The 23,184-nt window shown below is 41.3% G+C and overlaps 1 protein-coding gene across 2 annotated transcripts in view; it reads left to right on the top strand.

The window, feature by feature from the left end:
- ADCY2 (adenylate cyclase 2) overlaps nucleotides 1–23,184 on the top strand; it is a 393,903-nt gene that overhangs the window by 164,268 nt on the left and 206,451 nt on the right. For both annotated transcript variants that reach the window (XM_032786515.2, XM_032786517.2), the window contains one exon: nucleotides 17,512–17,661. In XM_032786515.2, coding sequence (XP_032642406.1) covers nucleotides 17,512–17,661 — 150 coding nt within the window. The remainder of the gene's footprint in view (nucleotides 1–17,511; nucleotides 17,662–23,184) is intronic.

Raw genomic sequence — 23,184 nt, forward strand, 5'->3', positions numbered from 1 at the left:
GAATTATAAATATTTTATAGAGTTTTGAAAAATTTTAGTTGCACTGGTTTTCATATTCTCCACTTGTAAAGCCAGGCCTGTTGGAGAGAGGAAAAAAATCTCTATATATACATCCCTCACCCACGCCACTTCCTGCAGCCCCCATTGGCCTGGGAGGGTGAACCACAGCCAGTGGGAGCCGCGATCAGCCGAACCTGCCGATGGGGCAGGTAAACAAACTGGCCCAGCCCGCCAGGGTGCTTACTCTGGTGAGCCGCGTGCCAGAGGTTGCCGACTCCTGATATATATATATATCATTTGTTCATCTAAATTACACACTTTAGAACAATGGTCTCCAAACTGTGGGTCGCACCCCCATAGGGGGCATGGAGGAACATTCAGAGGGGTGTGCAGCGGGGCCCAGGCTACTGTGGGGCACACCACGGAGAGCAGGGAACTGCTCTGCTCCCAGAACAGCTCTGCCCCCAGCTGCAGCTCCACTCAATCCCCAGCCCAGCTCTCCTCAGCTCCCTGCTCTGCCCCCAGACTAGCTCTGCCCCCAGCCCACCTCCGCTCCCAACCACAGTTCAGGTCTGCCCCCAGCCCATCTCCGGCTCCAGCTGCAGCTCCATTCCACCCCCTGCTCAGCCCCCAGCCCAGATCCAGCTGCCACTCCACTGTTCCACCTGCTCTGTCCCCAAACCAGGTCTGCCCTCATTCACTCTCCACCCCCAGGCCAGCTCCATCTCTAGACCCAGCTCCTCCCCCATTCCCAGTTCTGACCCCATCTCTGCCTTCAGCCCAAACTCCTCTGCAGAGGAAGCTTTAGCTGCGCATTAATGGAATGGAGGAGGCACGGACAGACTCCATTACTGGTAACAGGAGGGCACGACAGGAAAAATTTGGACACCACCGCTTTAGACTCTTTTAAAAATTTATAAAATTGTTTACGGCTACATTTTAGTCACAGGTATTTTTAGTAAAAGTCATGGACAGGTCATGGGCAGTAAACAAAAATTCACTGTCTGTGACCTGTCCATGACTTCTACTGTATACCCCTGACTAAATCTTGGGTGGGGGGGGGGTGGCCCACAGGCACCACAGGTGCTGGGGAGGGATTGGTATGGCCAACAGGTTCCCTACCTGGCTTCATGCCTCCCTGGAAGCAGCAACATCCCCTCGCTCACCTCCTAGGTGGAGGTGTGGCCAGGTAGCTCTGCACACTGCCTTCACCCCAAGTGCCGGCTCTTCAGCTCCCATTGGCCAGGAACCACGGTCAATGGGAGCTGCGGGGGCGGTACCTGCATGCAAACTTGCAGCCTTAATAATAATGTCATGAATTTTAAAGACTTTAAAACAATAAGTTTTATCAAATTGGAATACAGGATCCTTGCATTCTAAAGGTATACATTCTTGATTCTAGCCCTGTTATTCCATGAGATACAAAACCGTAAACCTATCAAGGCTTAAGAACTAAATATTGCCTGTGATGGACCTTGAGACATCTTTATTATGGAGAAGTAATTTCACATTTGTAGGGAAGATGAAAACATTTCTGTAATAATCTTTGTAAAAACATGTATTTCTAATAGCAGCTTTTAAAGCTGCTTATACTTTTTGAATGTTAGAAGTCCTGAGGGAGCGAAGAAATAGGGCGTTTCCCCTTTCCATTGTTATGAAGATCCCATATCTCACCATGAAACACTATTGAAGGATGATCCGGTGATCTAAAATCTTTCACTAGTGTGGGTTAGAATCTCCCCCTTTCAAACTTAGGACATGCTTTACTACTTTTGTCCCATGACTCATTCATCATCTATACTGCATTTCAGATTGAACACACCAACCCCATCACTAATTACTGCCCTAACAAGCAGACAATACTCCCCTTCCATAATCAGGAATCCTGACCCTCAGTATTCTACTGCGGTCTAGCAAATACCAGTGTAACTGACTAGCAGAATGCTTATGTCCTCCGTTAGTATACATATGCTCTATATAGAGGATAGTAGTTACTAATTTAATTCCAATGGTAGAGTTCTTTGCTGGGGAACTAAAAGTCAAGGGGTCAAGGGGCCAAACCCTGCTGGTGATCAGTGTAATGGATCGTTGTGGTTGCTCATGCTAGATTATTCCCCCCCCACCAGACTTTTAAAAAATAAAATAATATAAAAATTGGTATATTAACACACAGTGACAAAAGATCTCTTAAAACAGGCCTTACAGTGAAAAATTATTCTAACCTGTCAATTACAGCATAATGAACAAGTGTTCAACATTACAGCCCTTGGTCACACATAGAGTGACCAGATGTCCCAATTTTATAGGGACAGTCCCAATTTTTGGGTCATTTCAGTTGCTAGTCTTGCAGCTTAAAAGTTAAGAGGAAGGTTAATGAGTGCCATGGGCTTTAGGAGGTAGCATGGCTCAGCGCATATGTATGGACATGGAAGTCAGGTGTTCAAGAGTGTGTTCCTAATTCTGCTGCTTACCTGCTGTGTGACTTCATGTAAGTCACTTCACTTTTCTTTGCCTTTTGTAAAATGGGAACATGGATGCTTACTCTCCTTTGTGAAGCACTTTAAGGTCTATACATGAAAGGTGATATAGAAGATGTAAGTGTTGTTATTAATTGACCAATTCTGGTAATTTGTGCATTCAGTAATACAATTTGTGCACATAATCATGATAATTGCACATGTGGTAGCTAAAAAAACAGACCCACGATTCTTTCTCTTTTCAACACTTAACCAAATGTCACTTTTATGTTTTCTCCAAATATGTCTAAATGTGTCAGGAATAACTCTGAATCTTGCTTTGTAACCAGAAGATGGATGTCATTTGCTGTGTTCTAAATACTGTAAAATATAACTTGCAACTGAAGTGTTTTAAAGATGATGGGTATAGTGTAACTATACTTACAGTGAGCATTAGCTAAATACATTAAGATAATCTATAAGAATTACATGAATATTTTTGGATACATATAGTGACTTGTTATGATATTGCTATATCAGCATATGACATACAAACAATACTGTGTATCATAGATTTACCTGCATTTTTGAATGAATTACACATGAGAACACAGAACAGTTCTTCCAGTAGTGTCCCTGTGGGTGATCCACATTAGGATGTGTGTGTGCATGCCCATGCACTCTTGATAAGAGATTTTTACCAGCGGTATCCTTAGGTCTGCACCTGCGGGCATGTAGGGAGGGGTAGACCTCCCACCACTCCAGTTCCTTCTCAGTTGCCTGTGGCTTGAGATAGAGCATCACAGCATCCATTAGCTAGCTTCATGGTTTGCAGCATGTCTTGCAAAAAAATGGTTATTTTCTATACTTTCTTTGTATTTTTTTCTTTATTTTTGTTTAGCAAAATTTGTGCTTTTAAAAGGTAATTTTACCCTTTCAGGCTGGGGCCTGATTCGGGCCTTTGATCCACAGCCTTGAGTGTAGGCTTTTGCCCAAGACCCTGGGCTTCAAACTCTGCTAGACTTGCCATAGGTCTTTCCCCTGCATGCTTCCTCCATTGCCTTGGGGAATCTCACATCCCCTCTAAATAAGGTTTGCTCAGGCTTTAAGAACACATTAAGAAATTGAAGGAGGACAGGCTCAAACTTCAGTTAATAGACCACACCCAGAAACCCACAGGATCCAAGTCCCTCCTCCCCTGTACATCAGATCCACAGAGCACCACCAGTTGTCTCTACTGCAACAGTAAGCAGACCCTGGGAGCTCTTCAGAACCATCTAAACTAGGGGTAGGCAACCTATGGCACGGGTGCCGAAGGCGGCACGTGAGCTGATTTTCAGTGGCACTCACACTGCCCAGGTCCTGGCCACTGGACCAGGGGGCTCTGCATTTTAATTTAATTTAATTTTAAATGAAGCTTCTTAAACATTTCAAAAACTGTATTTACTTTACATACAACAATAGTTTAGTTATATATTATAGACGCATAGAAAGAGACCTTCTAAAAACGTTAAAATGTATTACTGGCATGTGAAACTTTAAATTAGAGTGAATAAATGAAGATTTGGCACACTACTTCTGAAAGGTTGCCAACCCATGATCTAAACCATAGAAGAAGAGAAGACCCTCTTTCCCACAGCAGGAGAAGAGAAAGGGAAAGTCACGTCCTAAATCTGGGTCTTAGGAAACCTTGTGTTTCATTACAGGTATGACTGAGACACCCATCCCATCCAGTACCGAGACCAAGGCACCAGCTAAGATGATCATGCCACATATTGAGAAACTGTTTGGAAAACTACTTAAAATGGCACACACATCAACAATGACTCTGTGCTTCTAAAACAAGGACTGCAAAGCCAAACTGAAGTCATCATCAGTACCACTTGCAGCAACCACATGTGAAGAAGGCACTGATCATAATTCAGTACTGTCTCTGGTACCACTAGGTATTCTGATTCCCAATGTTTCTTACTCAGAGTTCCTGGTATTGTCCAGGCTTTTGATCAATGCAGGCCTTCAGATCCTGAGAAGCCTGAGACACCATTACTGAGGGGTACTGAGAGTCACTCCCCACTAGTACCATCTCATCTCCCAGAGCCTACTTACCCTCCACTACCATCTTCAACAATGTCTTACCCATTGGAACCATCATGGCCTCCAGTCCCTCATAAACTCTTTGAGGATACACAGACACCAGCCAGTACCAACTCATACCATCTGGTACCTTCATATCAACATCACCCAGTAACGATTCAATTACAGATCCTTTTCCGATCCCAGTACCAATTTGACCACTTGTACCAACACTGGTTGCCACCTCAGATTAACACAAGAGATGACATCTCATCAGATTTGTGAATATCTATACAGAGTTTCCCTTTTCAACCTTCTTCACTTGGGCTACACCCTAATGTTGTAAATTGTAGCAGGGGACACACGCAGCATTGACAAGGACAACAGTGTGGTCCTGCCCTTTTCCTTTGCACCCCACCACGGTGGGCCTATTGGAACCCTTGGACCCCTTAAGGTGGCCATTTCTACAGGGTCCATGTCATAAAGGGGCATGTCAAGAGTAACAGCTACTGCCCTTGGATCTTTCTACACAGCAGGATCTTACAGGGGGCAAGAACCCCCATGGAGGAAGAAACATCGCCATCTCACAAATCCTCCTCCCCACCAGAGAAGTCTGTCATACCTCCCCCACCATCTTATGCTGACAATTTCAAGGCCTTTCAGGACCTTATGAAGGCATGTAGCAGAGACCCTGCACATCCCATTGAAGGAGATGCAGCAGCCTCAACATATTTCAGACATCTCCTCAAGGCCAAATTGCCTTGCCCTTCAATGGTGGTCTGCTAACCCTATTCTTTGTGGCAAGCTACCACACCACCTACATGCTGAAGGGATGGCAAAAAGTACTGCATCCCTCCAAAACACTCAGAATATTTATTTTCCCATCCTGCACCCAACTCTATGGATATGGAGGAAATCAATGAATGGAAAAAAGACTGGAACAAAAAAGCCTCTTCTCTGCCATACTGCAATTAGAATATTACTAAGTAGAATATTACTAAGCCCTGATGGCGAAATCTGATTTTATGAACTATTCTAAGTGTTCATCCTTTATTGTACACTTGTCACATGATCAGAGAGGACAATTTCGAGCCCTCATAACAGAAGGTTACACAATTTCCAAGACACTACTCTAAGAAGGAGATATTACTTACCCTGTACAGTAACTGGAGTTCTTTGAGATGTTTGTCTCTAGGGCTGCTCCACTACCCACCCACCTTCCCCTCTGCCTTGGGGTCACTTGTGGGACTTCCATGGTTGAGAAGGATTTGGAGTGGTGGTGGGTCCCCTCCCTATATGCCCTCGTCCTGGAGCATGTGCATGTTTAAGTTGCTGGTGTGGACCTGCAGACATTGCTGATGAAAATCTCCAGTCAAAAGTGCACAGTCGTGCCCACATCCTGACATGGAGCACCCATAAGGACACCCATGTAGAAGAACTCCAGTTGCTGTACAAGATAAATAACCTCTCCTTTCTTAACGGACATTCTTATAGTCTTTCTGTTGTAATAAAGTCTTATTGAGATAAGTTATAATGGAAGAGGGCAATGTAACGGGGTATATCAACCCCACACTGCCCCAACTAGGGTTAAACACACCTGTCGGCTGAAGAGGCCACTCCCCCTCCCCCTTGTTGGGCATGCTCCGGCTGGAGACAGAGTATGAAAGGGAGCAGCTCAGTTCAGTTTGGGCTGACTGAGGAGGAGAGCAGATGTATGTTGCAAGCTCCTGCCAGGAAGCTGCTGGAGCCCCTGGCTGTGGAGGTCAACTGTGCTGAGGCCCCTGCAGACAGCCAGTTGACCACCAGGGATGGCAGAGAAGAGACTGCCGATGCCAGGAGACTACCAATGCTGGAAGTAAGGGTAGGAAGTGACTCAGGGAAAAGGATTCTTGCAGCGAGAGACCAAGCCTGAACACAGGAGTATCAGACCCTCAGGGCCCTGGGTTGGGACCCAGTGGAGTGTAGGCCGGGCCTATTCCCCCAACCCCACGCCCCACCCAAAACTGGATGTGGTTACTGTCTGAAGAAGAAGGTGCCACTGCCCAGGTCTCTAGATCCCACTGCTCCAAAGGTCAGGGAGGCTGCATTGACTCTGCCCCCGGAGTCTGAGTCACCTACCTGGGGATAGATTTCTGGCCCTCAGCTCCTGCTTTCTTCTTTCTATGGCCCTGTGCCCCACAATGGGGGGTATCGACCCCATGAAAGGCAGTCTTAAACCAAAATTAGTGTCCACACACAGACTTGCACTGAAATAACTAACAGTGTGAAATACAAATGATCTAGTTATTTCATTTCCAATTTCCATGTAAACAACTTGTTAATTTTCTTCATCATACTATAGGTGTCTTTCTGAAAGGGGAAGATATGTTTGTTTTTCTTTCATAGGAGGGAAATGGGGAACAACAGGACATTTTCCATTTTCATGAAAAGAGGAATATACATATAAGACTGCATCTCTGATATACTGCTGTGACTTGATTCTTGGCTGAAAATAACTTTGAATATGCTTTCAAGTCAGCAGCATTTTGTAGACAAAATAGCATTAAAGTCTGTGCTGGTGTTTTGAATTACATTTTACTCAAAGACCATATATTTTGCTTACAATTATCCTTGAATACATATATCTGGGTGTAGGGGAGTATGGGAAAAAGTGAGGTGGTAAAAAAAACCCAAAAAACTGGAGCTTTAATAAATCTTTGTGATCTATTTTATTTATATGGTCCCCATTACTACAGTGTCTGTGCACCTCACAATCTTTAATGTATTTATCCTCACAACACTCCTGTGAAATAGGGAAGTAACAGAAGAGAGGCACAGACAGACTAGGGTCTAGAGTGTGACAAGGGGGGTATTGCAACACTGTGTAATGCATTGCCTATGTTTTAGGTGCTCTTCTGCCTAGGGGAATTCACAACCGCAAGTCAGGCACGCAGGTTCCCTATACAATGCAGTGGGAGAGTTAGGCACCTAAAAAGGGATTCCCAGAGGCTAGTATACTAAGCTGCTTAAATCAATCCATAGGAAATGCTGAGGAGAGAGATGTGGCCTAAACCTCCTGGAGTTAAGCACCTAAGCCAGGTTAGCGCTTTCTCAAGAATAATGCAGGAGAAGGAAGCATTGCCTCCATCCTTTAGTCCCATGGTTAGAGTAATCCTCCAGCAGATGGGCATCAGAGGTTCACGTCCCCGTACTGCCTGACTCAGAGCAGGAACTTGAATCCAGATCTCTCCCCATCCCAGGTGAGTGTTGTAGCCACTGGAATATGGAGTATTCTAGGCTGGGGCTCTCTGTCTTTTGAAGCTATTCCACTTTGTATAAAATACTTAAATATCATTGGAAGAGGACTGGAACCTGGGTCTTTCAAGAGAATGCACTAACCATTAGGCTATATAGTCATTCTCATATTCTCTCTTCTAGCCCAGTGAATAATCAGTTATGTATACAAGGTGGAACAGGTTCAACAGTAGGGATTGAGAGAGATCTACCCCAGAATAACCCCGTGATTGGGCCATTCTGGGAAATTTGCATTCAGATCCCTGCTCCAAATCAACCAGTGAGAATGAACCCAGGTCTGTTAGATCCTAGGTGAGTGCACTAGCCACTGGGCTATGAGGGGACACCACTGTTTTTATCACCTCCTCTTGTGGGAGCCCAGTCAGGTAGGCATGCGATTAGGCAGCTGTTGAGCATCCCCCACAGGTGAGAAGTGGATGAATATCTAGTTTGTGAATTCTGCTGAGGCTTAAGCCTGAGTGAGGCGCCAAGCTGCTAGGCAGTGGCAGGAATTACGTGGCTATGTGCATGCTCAGCAACAGAAATTTAAGTGTTTTACCAGTGGAAATGTAGGTATCAGCTGAGTGATGGCTTTGTGAATATCAGTGGTGCCTAAATGTTGGACCTGGGCACGTAAAGTGGCAGTTAGATGCATAAGGCCACACTGTGAATGTAGCAGTAAGTAGCCTGCCCACACAGGAAGTCTGTGGCAGAGTAGGGAATGGGAACTGGGTTTTCAAAGTTCTAGATTAGAACCTTGACCATCTTCCCTGTCCTATTGATGTTTTTTGTTCTAGCCATTTCCTTTAAGGAGGGGACTGGTGATATCGTCACCTTTAAAAATTCAAATCATGTCGATGAAAATAAAACATTACCAAAACACTGATTTCATCTGTTAGATTTTTAACTTTTAGGCACAACATAAAAATGCTTAATTTCTCATAGTATGCTGAAATTTATATTATGCTATAATACATTATGTTATAGGTTTTGAATGATATGCGGGCAAATCCTAGCTCCTTTTACAGAAAATGAGTCATACTTAAAATGTATTCAACCTGCTGTGAATTTAGATCTATTACCAATATGAAAACTGTACATAGGTTTTGGCATTTTAGCACATTTTTAATGTCTATTAGGGTTCATTTGCCAAATTAAGTGGCTCAAGTGGGTTATCAAGCTGTCTTGATAATGTTTAAGAGCAGATACATTTAGGGTGGGATTTTCAAAAAGGCTCTGAAATTGATGAGAATTTTGCAATGCTGAGCACTTTTGAAAATCTTATTCTCAAAGTATTTCTTTGGGATTATAGCTATACTTCTCCTCCGGGGACAAATTGTGAAGGCAGTACCTGGGCAATTAAATCAGTTGGATTTTTCTTGAAATAAGGACTCAGTAAAATTTGAGCACCAGATTACGTTTTGAAGGAAGTGGTCCATGCTGAAGAGAGATTACAGAGTTTAGGGCTATTTACTCTAAACAGAAGACTAATAAGAGTGGACACGATAGAGGTATACAAAATAATAAATAGCCTAACAAAGATCGATCAAGACAAATTTAAAACAGATAAAAGGAAATGCTCTTTTGCACAATGCATAATGACTCTGCGAAACTCCTTGCTCCAAGAACTCAAGCACTTAGCAGGATTTATGAAGGGATTTCACATTTATGGGAAAAATAAAAATAATAAGAATATAATTTGCAGTTACTACCTAGGATAAAAAAGTATAAGCCATAGCAGCCCTTCTGCTTTGTTATGTAATGCAGGCATTCCTAATGATTCTTCCTGCAAGGTACTTGTTTGTTTTCCAGTATGCCTGGTTCTGGTCTCATTTAAAAAGGCACTCACAAAGCTGAGAGGAGAGTTTAAATAAGGGAGCTAGTTTTGGGCTACTTCTAATGACAACTCTCAGGGGCACAGTATCTCCCATTAGTGTTTGTAGCTGTGATGTAATGTAGACAGCATGAAAACAGTGCAGAATTTTATTCATGGATGTAAAAGTTCATATGTCTGAAAAACTTGAGTAGAATTACAGACCAAATTGAAATTCCCTGGTGCCATGTTTGTCAGAATGTTTCTGTTTGATAATTTGCTCACCTTAAGCACAAACATAATTTTATTTTAGGAAGAATGTCTATTTATCATATGCTATGTACTTATTATTATGTATATAGTACCTAAATGCATGCTAGCTCTTTACGGATGGTAAAATACACTGCCCTTGCCCCTAAAAGTGTAATAAGCAATGAACAAAAAAGGGACTGGAGAAGGATAGAGCACATTTCTTCTTTTCTATTTTCCTTTCTATCTTGTCTTTCTTACATTTAACCCTGATTACGCCAAACACTCATATATTTACTCATTCTTTTAATCTGAGGCCCAGTTTTCTTTTTGCATTTCTCTCATCATAGTAATCTCCTCCAGTAACAGATTATGGAGGCACCAGTTAAGGTTATGCTGAGTTGTGCACTTAACACAGAAATTCAGACTTCTTTATGTCTGAGAAATATAGTGCAGCCCCCCATCCAGACTTACAGTACCTACTTTTGAGTTTAGAAACTGTTAATTAGTTTAGGAATTGATATTAATTTTAAAATGGCCCCTTAAAGAAATATAGCACAGTGTGTCAAATCTTTTTCATCTTAAATTATTTTAACAAAGAAGTTAACATAGATCCTTCAAATTCTCATATAAGTTAAACTTAGAGAAATTTTGGAACTAGGCTACATTTGACATTTTTTAAAGGCTCACAGTCTATCTCTCTCCCACTGCTCTTCATAACTGTAAGTATGGGGCTGAAGGCTGAAGAATAATGTTCTACAACAGAGAATTTCATGAAGAACTTCTCTCTTTCAAAGTGGGTGCCATTTCTCATTGTTCTCCACGAGAAAGAAGCAGCATGCTGTTCTTAGGTTGCCAGGAAGGGTCTAGACATCCATGTCCCATTGTTCTTAAGGAGACTGAGTATTCCTCTTTTCCCCTCTGATGCCATAAGACACTACTGTAGTAAAGTGGTGATCGAGAATTTAACTGGGTTACTCAGAATATTATGGGTTGGAGTCATGCTCCACTCCGCCCTTACTTCCTGTTTAGTTAGTGGATTTTGCTATTGTAATGCCCTGGCACCTCTGAGGGTGCAAACTCAGGAGATGTGGGATGTGCTTTATTTCCTGAGGTCATGAGTCTTTTTCTGCCAACGTGGGTCTCTATGCTGAACTCATGACTGCTCCCTCTGATGATCTGGATTATTCAAACTGATGCTCTAATGGTTATGCCTCCTGGGAAATAATGGGTAATTCATCCTAACAGTGGATACTGTACTCACTTCATAAAAAAGTACACAATTGTCAAATTACCAGACAACTCCAATAAACTTTATATTAATAATAGAAATGATAAACACAGAAATGCAAAGAATGAGTTATAATATATATATAGAGAGAGAGAAAGAGAGAGAGAGAGGGCCGACTTAACATTAAGAGTCAAGGAGACTTTGTGAAAGAAAAAAATGACTATGACTAGACTGAGAGAGAGTTCCAGAAACCGTTATTTTCTTTCACAAAGTCTCCTTGACTCTTAATGTTAAGTCAGCCCTCTAACTAGAGTTGCCAACCCTCCAGAATTGTCCTGAAGTCTCCAGGAATTAAAGATTAAACTTTAATTAAAGATTATGTCATATGATGAAACCTCCAAGAATACGTCCAACCAAAATTGGCAACCTACCTCTAACATGTCAGTCCCGAGTCCAGGTCCCTGATGGTGATGCACCAGTAGCTGCTGTAGGCACTGTTCCCGCTGTTTGTCTTGTCTGGGGGATCCAATGATCTGCAGAGCTGTCTGGGTTTCAGAAACAGCTTTTCAGCTCCAAGGGATGGTCTGAATCCTCCTCATGCTATGGTAACAAGGTTAGATATAAGCTTTCTGCTCTTCCTCCTGGCTGAAATAACTTAGTGATCAGGCTGTAGGTGGTAACAGCTGCAGCAGTCAGCTGCACTGTCTGTCGGGTTGTCGCTACCTTCGCAATGGTGTGGCAGGCCCTAGGGAAACCTCACTTGGCAGAATTTCCCAAATCAGGATTAGGAACATAGTAAAAACAGTCTGTCTGTGACAGGAGCTGGGTGTTCCCTCCATTTCTGGCTCTCTTCGCTGCTTTCCCTCTTTCCTTTCAACTGACACTGCAGGGAGAGGGCCTATGTCCTCTCTCCCAGGCATTTGGTCTCTAGGTTTATCACCTGGCTAGTATTTGGCTGGCCTGTCTTTTATTTTTATTTTTTGTATGGATTTGCCAGTTTCCAGAAAAATCATTTAATCTGCCAGGTTTTTTAAAATGCTTTTTAATATTTTGAAGGTTTGCATTATTATTCCACTGCACTGGGAGATATAATGTTAAAAGTTTCTGTATTCAGCTAAAGATACTGCAGTGTTCCCCTTCTGGAGTTTAAGCAATAATAGATCAAAACTGTTAAAAATACAGCAGCTGTCAGCCCACCAACAGGCAAGTGCCTGTATGTGAGAGAGGGTTTGAGTCACCCGAGAGTTAGGAGACATGCAGTGTTATCAATCTTATCTATATACGTTATCTCGCTAGAGACTATAAGTGGTGTTGAAGTTGTAGTGGTTGTAGAGTTGCCTTGTGGTTGGGGGTTGAGGTTGCAGCATGCTTGGCTTACGTGGGAGTGTGCTGGGTTATTTTTCCATTTCAAAGGTGGTCACCCTACTGGTCTGTGGGGTAAAGAACCCATCAGAGCTCCCCTTTTTTGGAACATCTGGGGCTGCGGCTTTAGCTCCCTCCAGCCTCCTATCTGCTCAAGGGAGGGTTGCCTGCCAATAAGGCAGCAACACTTCTGAGATGCAATCTTTAGTCCTGGCTGGGCCCAGCTTATGGTAAGAGAGTTGGAGGGTTACACTGTATAGTTGAATAAAGCTGCACATTCCTAGCATGCAGTACTGCGAATAGAGAGTGCATTGAATGATGCCTTTACAAAAGCCCCCATCTTCCCTGGGCCAATTATCACTGGGAACAATGAAAGGCGATAGCCATTTTGAAAGTGGGCATCAGCATATAACCTCAGTCCCACTGAGAACAATGGGAAATGGCAGCCAATTTGAAATATGGCAATTCTGAATGAGTATCTCTGAGGGAACTATTTGGTACCAGCCAGTACTGACAGATACACTTTCAGCTATGAAAAATAACAGCAAAAATGGACGTTAAATCCCAGCTATTTCTTTCCAAAGCTGTTGCTCCAAATCTACTTAGCAGGGAAGACAGAAGGAAGGAGGTAACACTGTGTGTGTCCGTGTGGAGAGGGGAAATATAAAGGATGCAGGAGGAAGAAGATAAGTAGTGAACAGCATGTGTGTTTATATACGTTCATATATGCTGGGAAATATGTGTGTGTGCAAAAGAGAGTTGGAAATGGTGTGTGTTTGTATGTAAGCAGGGGCATGTAAGGAGGGGTAGAATGAAGAGAGAAGCTCTGTGTGCATGCAGCCATAATATAATTAAATTTAATATCCTTAATGGAGAAGGGGAAATTACAAAGAAGCCCACTACAGTAATACTTAACTTCAGAAAGTGGAACTACACAAAAATGAGGAAGCTAATTAAATGGAAATTAAAAGGAACAGTCACAAAAATGAAATGCTTACAACCTGCATGGAAATTTTTAAAAACATTATAATAGGGTCTCAAATTAAATGTATACTTCAAATTAAAAAAAAAATAGTACAAGGATCAAAAATATGCCACCATGGCTAAACAACAGAGTAAAAGAGGTGCTTCAAGGCAAAAAGGCATTCTCTAAGAATTGGATGTCAAATCCTAGTGAAAAAAATAGAGAGAAGCATGATCCCTGACAAGTAAAGTGTAAAAGTACAATTAGGCAGGCTAAAATAGAATTTGAAGAGCAACTAAGCAAAAGACTCAAAAACTAGCCCAAACATTTTTTTAAGTACATCAGAATCAGGAAGTCTGCCAAACAGTCAGACTATTGAGATGCTAAAGGAGCACTCTAGAAAGACAAGGTCATGGTGGAGAACCCAAATGAATTTTTTGCATTGGTCTGTACTGCAGAGGATGTGAGTGAGATTTCCCAACCTGACCCATTCTTTTTAGGTGACAAATCCAAGGAACTGTCCCATCTTGAGGTGTCAGTAGAGGAGAGTTTTGATCAAATGGATAAATTAAACCGTAATAAGTCACCAGGACCAGATGGTATTCACGCAAGAATTCTGAAGGAACTCAAATGTGGCTGGGTCCTCTGATGGTGTCGCCACACCATCAAGGGCTCATTCACCTGCCCATCTACTAATGTGATATATGCCATCATTTGCAAGAAATGCCCCTCTGCCATATATACTGGTTCTCCACTTGTAAGTATATATATTTATGCCAGTGTCTGTAATTTTCACTCCATGCATCTGAAGAAGTGGATTTTTTACCAATAAAAAGTTATGCCCAAATAAATTTGTTAGTCTTTAAGGTGCCACTGGACTCCTCATTGTTTTTGTGGATACAAGTTAACACGGCTACCTCTCTGATAACTGTGCTATGTACCTGTCACTTAAATCAGCTTCTGTACCAGATGACTAATTGATTGGCTAATACGAAGTCAATTTTTTAAACATAGCTTCAGTTCTAAGCAAATTGATTGAAACTATAATAAAGAACAGAATTATTCAACACATAGATGAACATGATTTGTTAGGGCAGAGCCAACAGGACTTTTGAAAAGAGAACTCATGCCTCACCAATCTATTACAATTTTTGAGGGGGTCAACAAATGTAGACAAGGATGATCCAGTGGATACAGTGTACTTGGACTTTCTGAAAGCCTGTGGCAGGGTCCCTCACCAGAGGCTCTTAAGCAAACTAAACAGTTGTGAGATAAGAGGGAAGGTCCTCTCATGATCAGTAACTGATTAAAAGCTAGGAAACAAAGGGTAGGAAGGCAGGATATCAGGCTAAATGAACCATTGATCTGATCCAGTATGCCAGTCAGTTTTCAGAATGGAGAGAGGTAAACAGTGGTGCTTCCCAGGATCTGTACCAGAACCAGTGCTCTTCAACATATTCATAAACGATCTGGGAAAAGGTAAACAGTGAGGTGGCAAAGTGTGCAGATGATACAAATTTACTCAAGATAGTTAAGTCCAGAGCAGACTGTGAAGAGTTACAAAGGCATCTCATGCAACTGGGAGACTGGACTACAAAATGGCAAATGAAATTCAGTGTTGCTAAATGCAAAGTAATGCATATTAGAAAATATAATCCCAACTATACATACAAAATAATGGGATCTAAATTAGCTGTTAACACTCAAGAAAGAGATCTTGGAATCATTGAAGAAAATTGTCTGAAAACATCCGCTCACTGTGCGGTGGCAGTCAAAAAAGCTAACAATATATTAGGAACCATTACAAAAGGGATAGATAAGAAGACAGAAAATATCATAATGCCAATTTATAAATCCATGGTACACTCACACCTCAAAAACTACATGCATTTATGGTCACCCCATCTCAAAAAAACATATTAGGATTTAAAAAGGTACAGATAATTAAACAAAAATGATTAAGGATATGGAACTTCTTCTGTATGAGGAGAGATTAAAAAGATTGGGACTGTTGATCTTGAAAAGAGACAACAAAGGAGGGATATGATAGCGGTTTATAAAATCATGAATGTTGTGGAGAAAGTGAATAAGGAAGTATTATTTATCCCTTCACATAATACAGGAACTAGGGCTCACCCAATGAAATTAATAGGCAGCAGGTTTAAAACTAACATACGGAAGTAGTTCTTCACACAACCCACAGTCAATCTTATTGCCAGGGGATGTTGTGAAGACCAAAAGTATAAATGGGTTAAAAATTAATAAAATAAATTCATGGAGAATAGGCCCATCAATACTATTACCAAGATGCTCAGGGATGCAACTCCATGCTCTGGGTGTCCCTAAACCTCTGACTGCCAGATGCTGTGATTGGACAACAGGAAATGGATCACTTGATAGTTGCCCTGTTCTGTTCATTCTCTTTTGAAGCATCTGGCACTGATCACTGTTGGAAGGCAGAATACCAGGCTAAATGGACCATTGATCTGATCCAATATGACAGAACAACAGAAACCGCCTGGCATATACTGGTGAATCTGGCCATAAAAGTTAAACTAAAAAAAATGATAATTCATATTTTGAGATCATTAAAAATAGCAAAGGGTAACATCCTCTTTTACATTTCTAGTTTAGTGTTCATTTATGATTTTTTTAATGTAAAAATAATTCATTGTATGAATACAGAACAGAGTTAATGTTGTTTTAAGGTGGTTCTCTCTGTAGTGAAATTATGAAGGGGGGCATGTAATATGTCTTTTAACAATCAATTTAATCTGGCACCACAAAAACTCAAATGCCTTAATCACAATTATATGGTTATTGCATGATGTCATTACAGGGCAAAGATAAGATATGAGTGCCCTAATTGTATATTTATACATGGAGGGAGGGAAAGAGGGAACTGAGAGAGTAAGCAACATGAGAATGACTGTGTAGCCTGGTGGTTTTTGCACATTGGTCTAGGATGTGGTAAACCCAGTGTTTAGTCCCCCCTACTCCAATGACTTTTTAATTATTTATCCACAGTTCAGCAACTTGAACAGGGAGACTGAGAGAGACCCACAAAACCCAGTGGTTAGAGCACTCATCTGAGAGGTGGCAGATCCCTGTTCAAATCGCTTCTCCTCCACAGGTGGAGGTGGGATTTGAACTGGGAGTCTCCTACATCCCTAGTGAGTATCCTAACCATTGCACTAAAAGTTACGAGGAAGCTCCTCCTTGGCTGTTGAGTGTGAACTCAGCTGAGGGGTCCAATCCAGTAGACATGCTTACAGGTCACCTACTGGATCAGGCCCCGCATGCAACTTAGATAGACAAATGCCTGTCTTCCCCTGGTTGGTGAATTGTTCTGCTGCATAGGCATGAGATAGGTGTCTGGGTGCCTAGTGGGAAGCAGCAAAGTGCACATGGTCAGAATCAGAAACACACTAAGGAGCTTTTACTGCAAAATGTAGGTGCCAAATGAGTTTAGGCACTAACTGGGTACAGTGGAATTTTTGTGACTCTCAGTGGATCCTAAAACTAGGACTTAGACACCTAGCTCCTTTTGTGTATCAGACCTTAGCGCTTGTTTTTTGTGTGAAACTTAATGTTTCTAACTCCAGGATAGTGGTGGGTGAACCTCAAGAAATGCCTGGCAGCCTCCTACTTGGGGGATTCTTGGCTATGAGTACTTCATACTACTAAAGAAAATGGTCTGTTGAAAGACCTTAATAACCTAGTTATTAGTAGAAAAGACTGTCACTTAGCAGTAGTAAAGCATGCCAGTACCTAATTAGTGCTTAATATTGCACACAGAACATGAACTGAATTCCTTTTTCAGTATATCATGAAACAGGCAAACACATTTGTTCATCAGAGTTCTAAGTTTTTTTAAAAAAATGAAAAAAAACAGTCATCTCTGGGGATTTTGTAACCGTAATTAATAGGGCTTTTTGAAAGGAGAAGGTCCATTAAATATAAACTTCAGGCAGGAACAAAACATATTAACTACAAAAATCTATTTTGCTGCTGCTTATGATTATTTCCTGATACTGTATCTCATTTAAAGAAATTCACATACTCGCCTGTTCTTTTTTTACACCCTTAGATATTGGCAAACGCTATCATTTTTATCTGTGGAAACCTGGCAGGAGCATACCACAAGCACCTCATGGAACTTGCTCTGCAGCAGACATATCAGGACACCTGCAACTGCATCAAGTCCCGCATCAAGCTGGAATTTGAGAAGCGGCAGCAGGTAAAGTTACTGCCATACCTTGGTCCATTCTGTTGTTTTTCAAAAAAAAACCCCAACAACAACAACAACAACAACAACAAAAACAGTTTATCAGAGCCTAATCCACTTTGTCAGTACAAGAAAACTTATTGATTAAGTCACTGGAAGCTTTGCTTTAAAGTCCATGCAAAGTCTGTTTAATGATTGTCACATTTTTTATCTGAATGTAAAATGACTTGTTATTTCTGTTATCATCTAAGCCTCTTCTCTTGAGTTACATTATGAAAAATATTTTGTGGCAATGGAAGGTGAAGACACTGCATAGAACCTGTATTCAGGACTGTCAGTTGTTTTCTTCTGATTGGATCAGCCATGTGATGTTGGTCTTTGCCTTTGGGAAATATCCATTCTCCCTGTCCAACAGAACTGCTCTAAAATCTTGCTGTATTATCCTAAAAATGTATTTCAATCTACAGTACAGATAAGTCAGGTGCCATAGTTCTAAGGTTCAAGTAGGATAATAAAGAGCTGGGGGAATTTCATAATGAGAGTATCTGTCATTTATTGTAATAGCTAAATAAAAGGCTGACTTTCTTTCTTTCTTTCTTTCTTTCTTTCTTTCTTTCTTTCTTTCTTTCTTTCTTTCTTTCTTTCTTTCTTCAATTTCCATGGTGCCTGTCATCCTGACAGTTACAAAAATTTAAAGCACAAAATATCTCATCAGATGCTGAACAAGATAACTGCATCTTGCCCTAAAAGTCACTAGATTCAGACTCTTATGAACTGTTAAGGATAAGAAACTCAAAATAAGGGGGCCATGGGCTGAGAAATCCCTCCCGCCAGAAGTGGAATATTCAGATGAATGTTCCAATAATTAGTGTGTCCCAGCTGATCTGAACTTTTATGACAGGATAGAGGGCCAGGGGACAGTCTCATAAATACCCGGGTCCATGACAATTCTGGGCTTTAAAGATCATTACTGACAGGGCTGGCTCCAGGCAGCAGCCCAGCAAGCAGGTGCTTGGGGTGGCCAACGGAAAGGGGCAGCACGTCCGGCTCTTCAATGGCAATTCGATGGCAGGTTCCTCTCGGAGCGAAGGATCAACCGCCGAATTGCCGCTGAAGACTGAAGAGGCAGCAGTAGAGCTGCAGAGCGCGATCGTGGCCATTTTTGTTTGTTTGTTTGTTTTCTGCTTGGGGTGGCAAAAACCTTGGAACTGACACTTTAAATTGAATCTATATGCCACAAGAAGCCTGTGCAAACACTTGCAAAGAGGTGTGACATTTTCCTCCTGGCAACTTTGCTCTGGTGGGCAGTTACATTCCATAGTAGCTGAAGTTTCCAGGGTAGCCCTAAGTAGGTCATACTACAGTAGTAAAGCCTCAGAAGTAAGAAAAGTCTTAATGACAGTTGCAAAATCTGCATCAGGTGCTGCTGTGTCCATGATTGTGTAGGAGCAGATATTTATAATCTTCCACTAGCAGCGTGGTGCATTGGCTAAGGTGGTTTTGTTGCTGGCAATGTTGCAATAAACATGCATGTTTTACTGTATACATTTTCTCATAGTGTTTTTCATGTAATAATGCCTCAGACTATCCCTGAATTATCCTTGCTTTGGGCCATGCTGTGGGAGCAAAGCAACCATAGCCAGACACACAGGAGGATCACTCCAAGGTAGAGGAATCTTCCAGTGGTATAGAGCTGGTGTAATTGCTCCTATAATGAGCCCCCTCCCTGCAGCTAACATGGTTGGGGAAAGTGGATATGAGTCTTCCCTGTGCTCTGGCAGTTCCCAGCTGCCATCATGATTCCTTGGGGCCATCGCCGACCAGCATAATTTATAATAGGAATGAGGGTGCTCTTATTTATGTTTGAGGAACCAAACCTTTCACCCTCCTGAGCTGTGCTCTGTGTTCCTTGCCCAAAGCTGAGTATCAAGGACCAGTGTGTTATTTTCATTTTTGTTTTCTCATCCAAGTATAGCTAGTGTGTTGATATGTCTAATTAGTACCAGAATCAGGGAAGGGAGTTTGTGAGTGCAAAGTCCTTAGGTACAAAGGGTAAGAGTAGCATACGAAAGGGGCAGAAAAATGTTTTTAAAAGTCATTGATGTAGGACGAGATTTAGTTTTAGCCTGAGGTTTCCTTCACTGTGCATTTTCTGCTCAAGGATATCAGTATCTCTGAGAAGATACCAGTAAGCAACTTCAGGTTTCCCAAAACTTCCACAAAGGTATCAGTCAAAAGTGATTGGGATTGTGAGGGTGGAAAGGAAGCAACTGTGCAAATTTATAACTCTGTGTTGGGTGTTTGATCTATATTGTCTGTAAAGGGTTGTGTTGACAGTAGTCTCAATATTGGGAGCCTGACAAAATGTAGAAGTGTAAATCAGTAATAACGACCTTTCATTAATGTACTTTGTCAATCATTATAGACCAGTGGTGGAAAATTCACTGCCTTTGTTATAGTAAGCTAAGGCTTTATTTTCATTTTTTTCTTCAGTAGACATAAACATGCAGTATAGCCAATTGAGAGATTTGTTATTAATGAACAACTTTGACTCATATATAAACCTAGGAATAACTTCCTACAGTTCTGGTTTTCCACATTTTTATAGGTAACTTGAGGTGGGTCAGTGGCATAGATGAAATTGAACTAGATTGGAGAGCTGCTTTCAAAGTGATGTTCTCTTAAAACACATTATTGTTTGTATCTACCCTATGACCACCACCATCTCTACCCCTTCCCTGCCAAGGATCTTATCTTTTTCCCTCCCCCCCACACGTAAATTACCTGCGTTATACCTGCCAGTCTTCCACCTGAAAAGGGAAGAAGTGTAGCTCTTGAAATCCCATCATTGCTGCTTATCATGGTGGTGAATGCTGTATGAATATCTAGATAGGTAAAATGATGAATGATATGTAGCTTCAGAACAATATGAATTTTTCCCTCCTACAGTGGCTGAGCAAGCTGCGTCTGCAACATTTTGAGCTCATGAGTAAAGGACCAATTTATTTTTGTCTTTTATTGCTGCTTGTGTTGCTGAGAGGATACAAAAGTTGCTGTGCAGTGTTACATTTCAATTAGCAAAATTAAATTATAGTGTGGCCTAGTGTTAATTTTTTGCTGATGTAGGAATGAGACATATTAAAAAGTAGGAGAGGGTAAGTGTTTAAATTTGACCAAAGCAAAACATTAGAACAAAAAGTTTGTAGCATGGCAATTAAAGGACCTCATCCTGCATACCTTGCTCAGACAAAGTTCTAGTTTACTTCAATGGGCGTTTTGCTTGAATAAAGAATACAGGAAGAGTGTGCTTCTAAGTGCTTTGGGCGCTGCATCAAATTTGCATGCATAGACAATATGTAACTTATAATTGCTACTGAAAAATATGCTGAACTGCAATTCATATTATAAATCATGTGATGGTTTTTCCTTTATTTTTAAAAAAGCATACAGAGCTAAAGTATTTGGTCTATTTTTATCTTTTTAATTGCTTTTGAGAGTGTAAATTTGTTTCTATTCCAAATAAATTAGTTGAAAAGGCATTCTGCAAAATCACCACAGAACTTCAACTGGCAAGATGCACTGGGTTGTTTAGACAAAGACAAATATTACCACAATGCATAAAGAACTGGGGAAATGCATGTGAATATATGTAGTCAAATACATGAGTCAGAAATATTACACATGTACATCTCTACCCCAATATAATGCTGTCCTCAGGAGCCAAAAAATCTTACTGTGTTATAGGTGAAACCGAGTTATATCGAACTTGCTTGGATATGCCAGAGTGTGCAGCCCCACCCCTCCCTGGAGTGCTGCTTTACTGCGTTATATCCAAATTCGTGTTATATCGGGTTGCATTATATTGGAATAGAGATGTACATATATACCTACATAGTTCATTCAACATAGGTGAGCTTGAATTACATTTTGCACTGTATTTATATATTATGTATACACACATTTGTTTGGTTTGGGTTTTTTGTCTTCTAGTTAGCTAGTGAGGCCTGAACTGAAGTACCATGTCCTGTTTGGGGCACCACACTTTCAGAAAGATGTGGATAAGCTGGAGAGTCCATAGGAGAGGAACAAAAATGATGAAAGGATTAGAAAACTTAACATGTGAAAAGGTTAAAAGAACTGATAAAAGACTGGGGATAGGGGAGACCTGGTAACAGTCTTCAAATATATTAAGAGCTGCTATAAAAAGGTCAGCGATCAATTGTTCTCCATGTCCACCGAAGATAGGACAAGTAATAATTGGTGTAATCTTCACCAAGGGAGATGTAGGTTAGATATTAGGAAAAATCTTTCTAACTGTGAAGATAGTTAACATTGTAATAGGTTTTCAAGGGAAGTTGTAGAATCCCCATGATTGGGGGGCTTTTAAGAACAGGTTGGACAAACACTTGTCAGGGATCATCTAGATTTGTTATCGCGGTGCAGGCGGCTGGATTAGATGGCCTCTTCAGATCCCTTCCAGCCCTGCTTTTCTGTGATTTAATGCAGGACTAGGCTTTCCAGTAGGGTCAAGTCAAATAGTTCCATTTATGGATTTTTGTTTTTTCTGTATTACCTGGGAAATTCCAGGTGTTTTTTTTAAAAGGTGGTGAGGACAGGAAGAGATCATCCAGGCTCTTCCATGCCACACACACAATTATCCATGTACTTAACAGATGTATTGTGAGACTGTATTAAGTAATGTTTGTAAAGTGCCAAACCCACAAAGTATTATTCAAATGTCAGTGGCTGGAGTGGCAATACACCTACGGTGTCCTGGAGACTCAGTTTTCTTCTGATTCCTCTGTATGTAATATTCCCTCTGTGGGAGCAGATCCTCCATTATCAATGTAATTGTAATAATAATATCCTAGTCTTCTTAATACCTTGTAAGATTTGCTGGACTTTTAAAATCCCTATAAATTTGAATTAAGTTGTATAAAGCTCTTCATGGTGCCCCCAATGTTTAAGTTGCTGTAGATTTACCTGAAAAAAGTCAACTGTCCACACTGAAGTGTAGACTGAGTAGAGAAAATCTAACTAACTGAAAATCCTTTGGCTCATGGGTGAAAAAAAAATCTTGTCTTTGACTCCTTTGCATATTGTTCACTTCCACAAGCTTCTCTCTTTTTTGCGGGAGAAGGGTAGTTCAGTGGTTTGATAGCTCATTGGCCTGCTAAACCCAGGGTTGTGAGCTCAATCTTTGAGGGGGCCATTTAGGGATCTGGGGCAAAAATCTCTCAGGGACAGTACTTGGTCCTGCTGTGAAGGCAGGGGACTGGACTCAACGACCTTTGAAGGACGCTTCGAGCTCTGTGTGATACGTATATCTCCATATAATCAATGATGATCCTCATACGGTCCCTCACTTTTACAGTGTGGACTCTGGAGTCCTGAACATTCTCAACAGTAAAGGGGGAGGAGAAGGAAAAGAAAATGAAGCTATGCAAAGGGAACGGGCATACTAACTACAGCCCCTTGGGCCCAGAAATTGCTGGCAGCATTGATGGCATCCTTCTTAAGTGTCTTATTAGCATA

This window comes from Chelonoidis abingdonii, chromosome 2 (genome assembly GCF_003597395.2).
Source record: "Chelonoidis abingdonii isolate Lonesome George chromosome 2, CheloAbing_2.0, whole genome shotgun sequence".
Lineage (NCBI taxonomy): Eukaryota > Metazoa > Chordata > Testudines > Testudinidae > Chelonoidis > Chelonoidis abingdonii.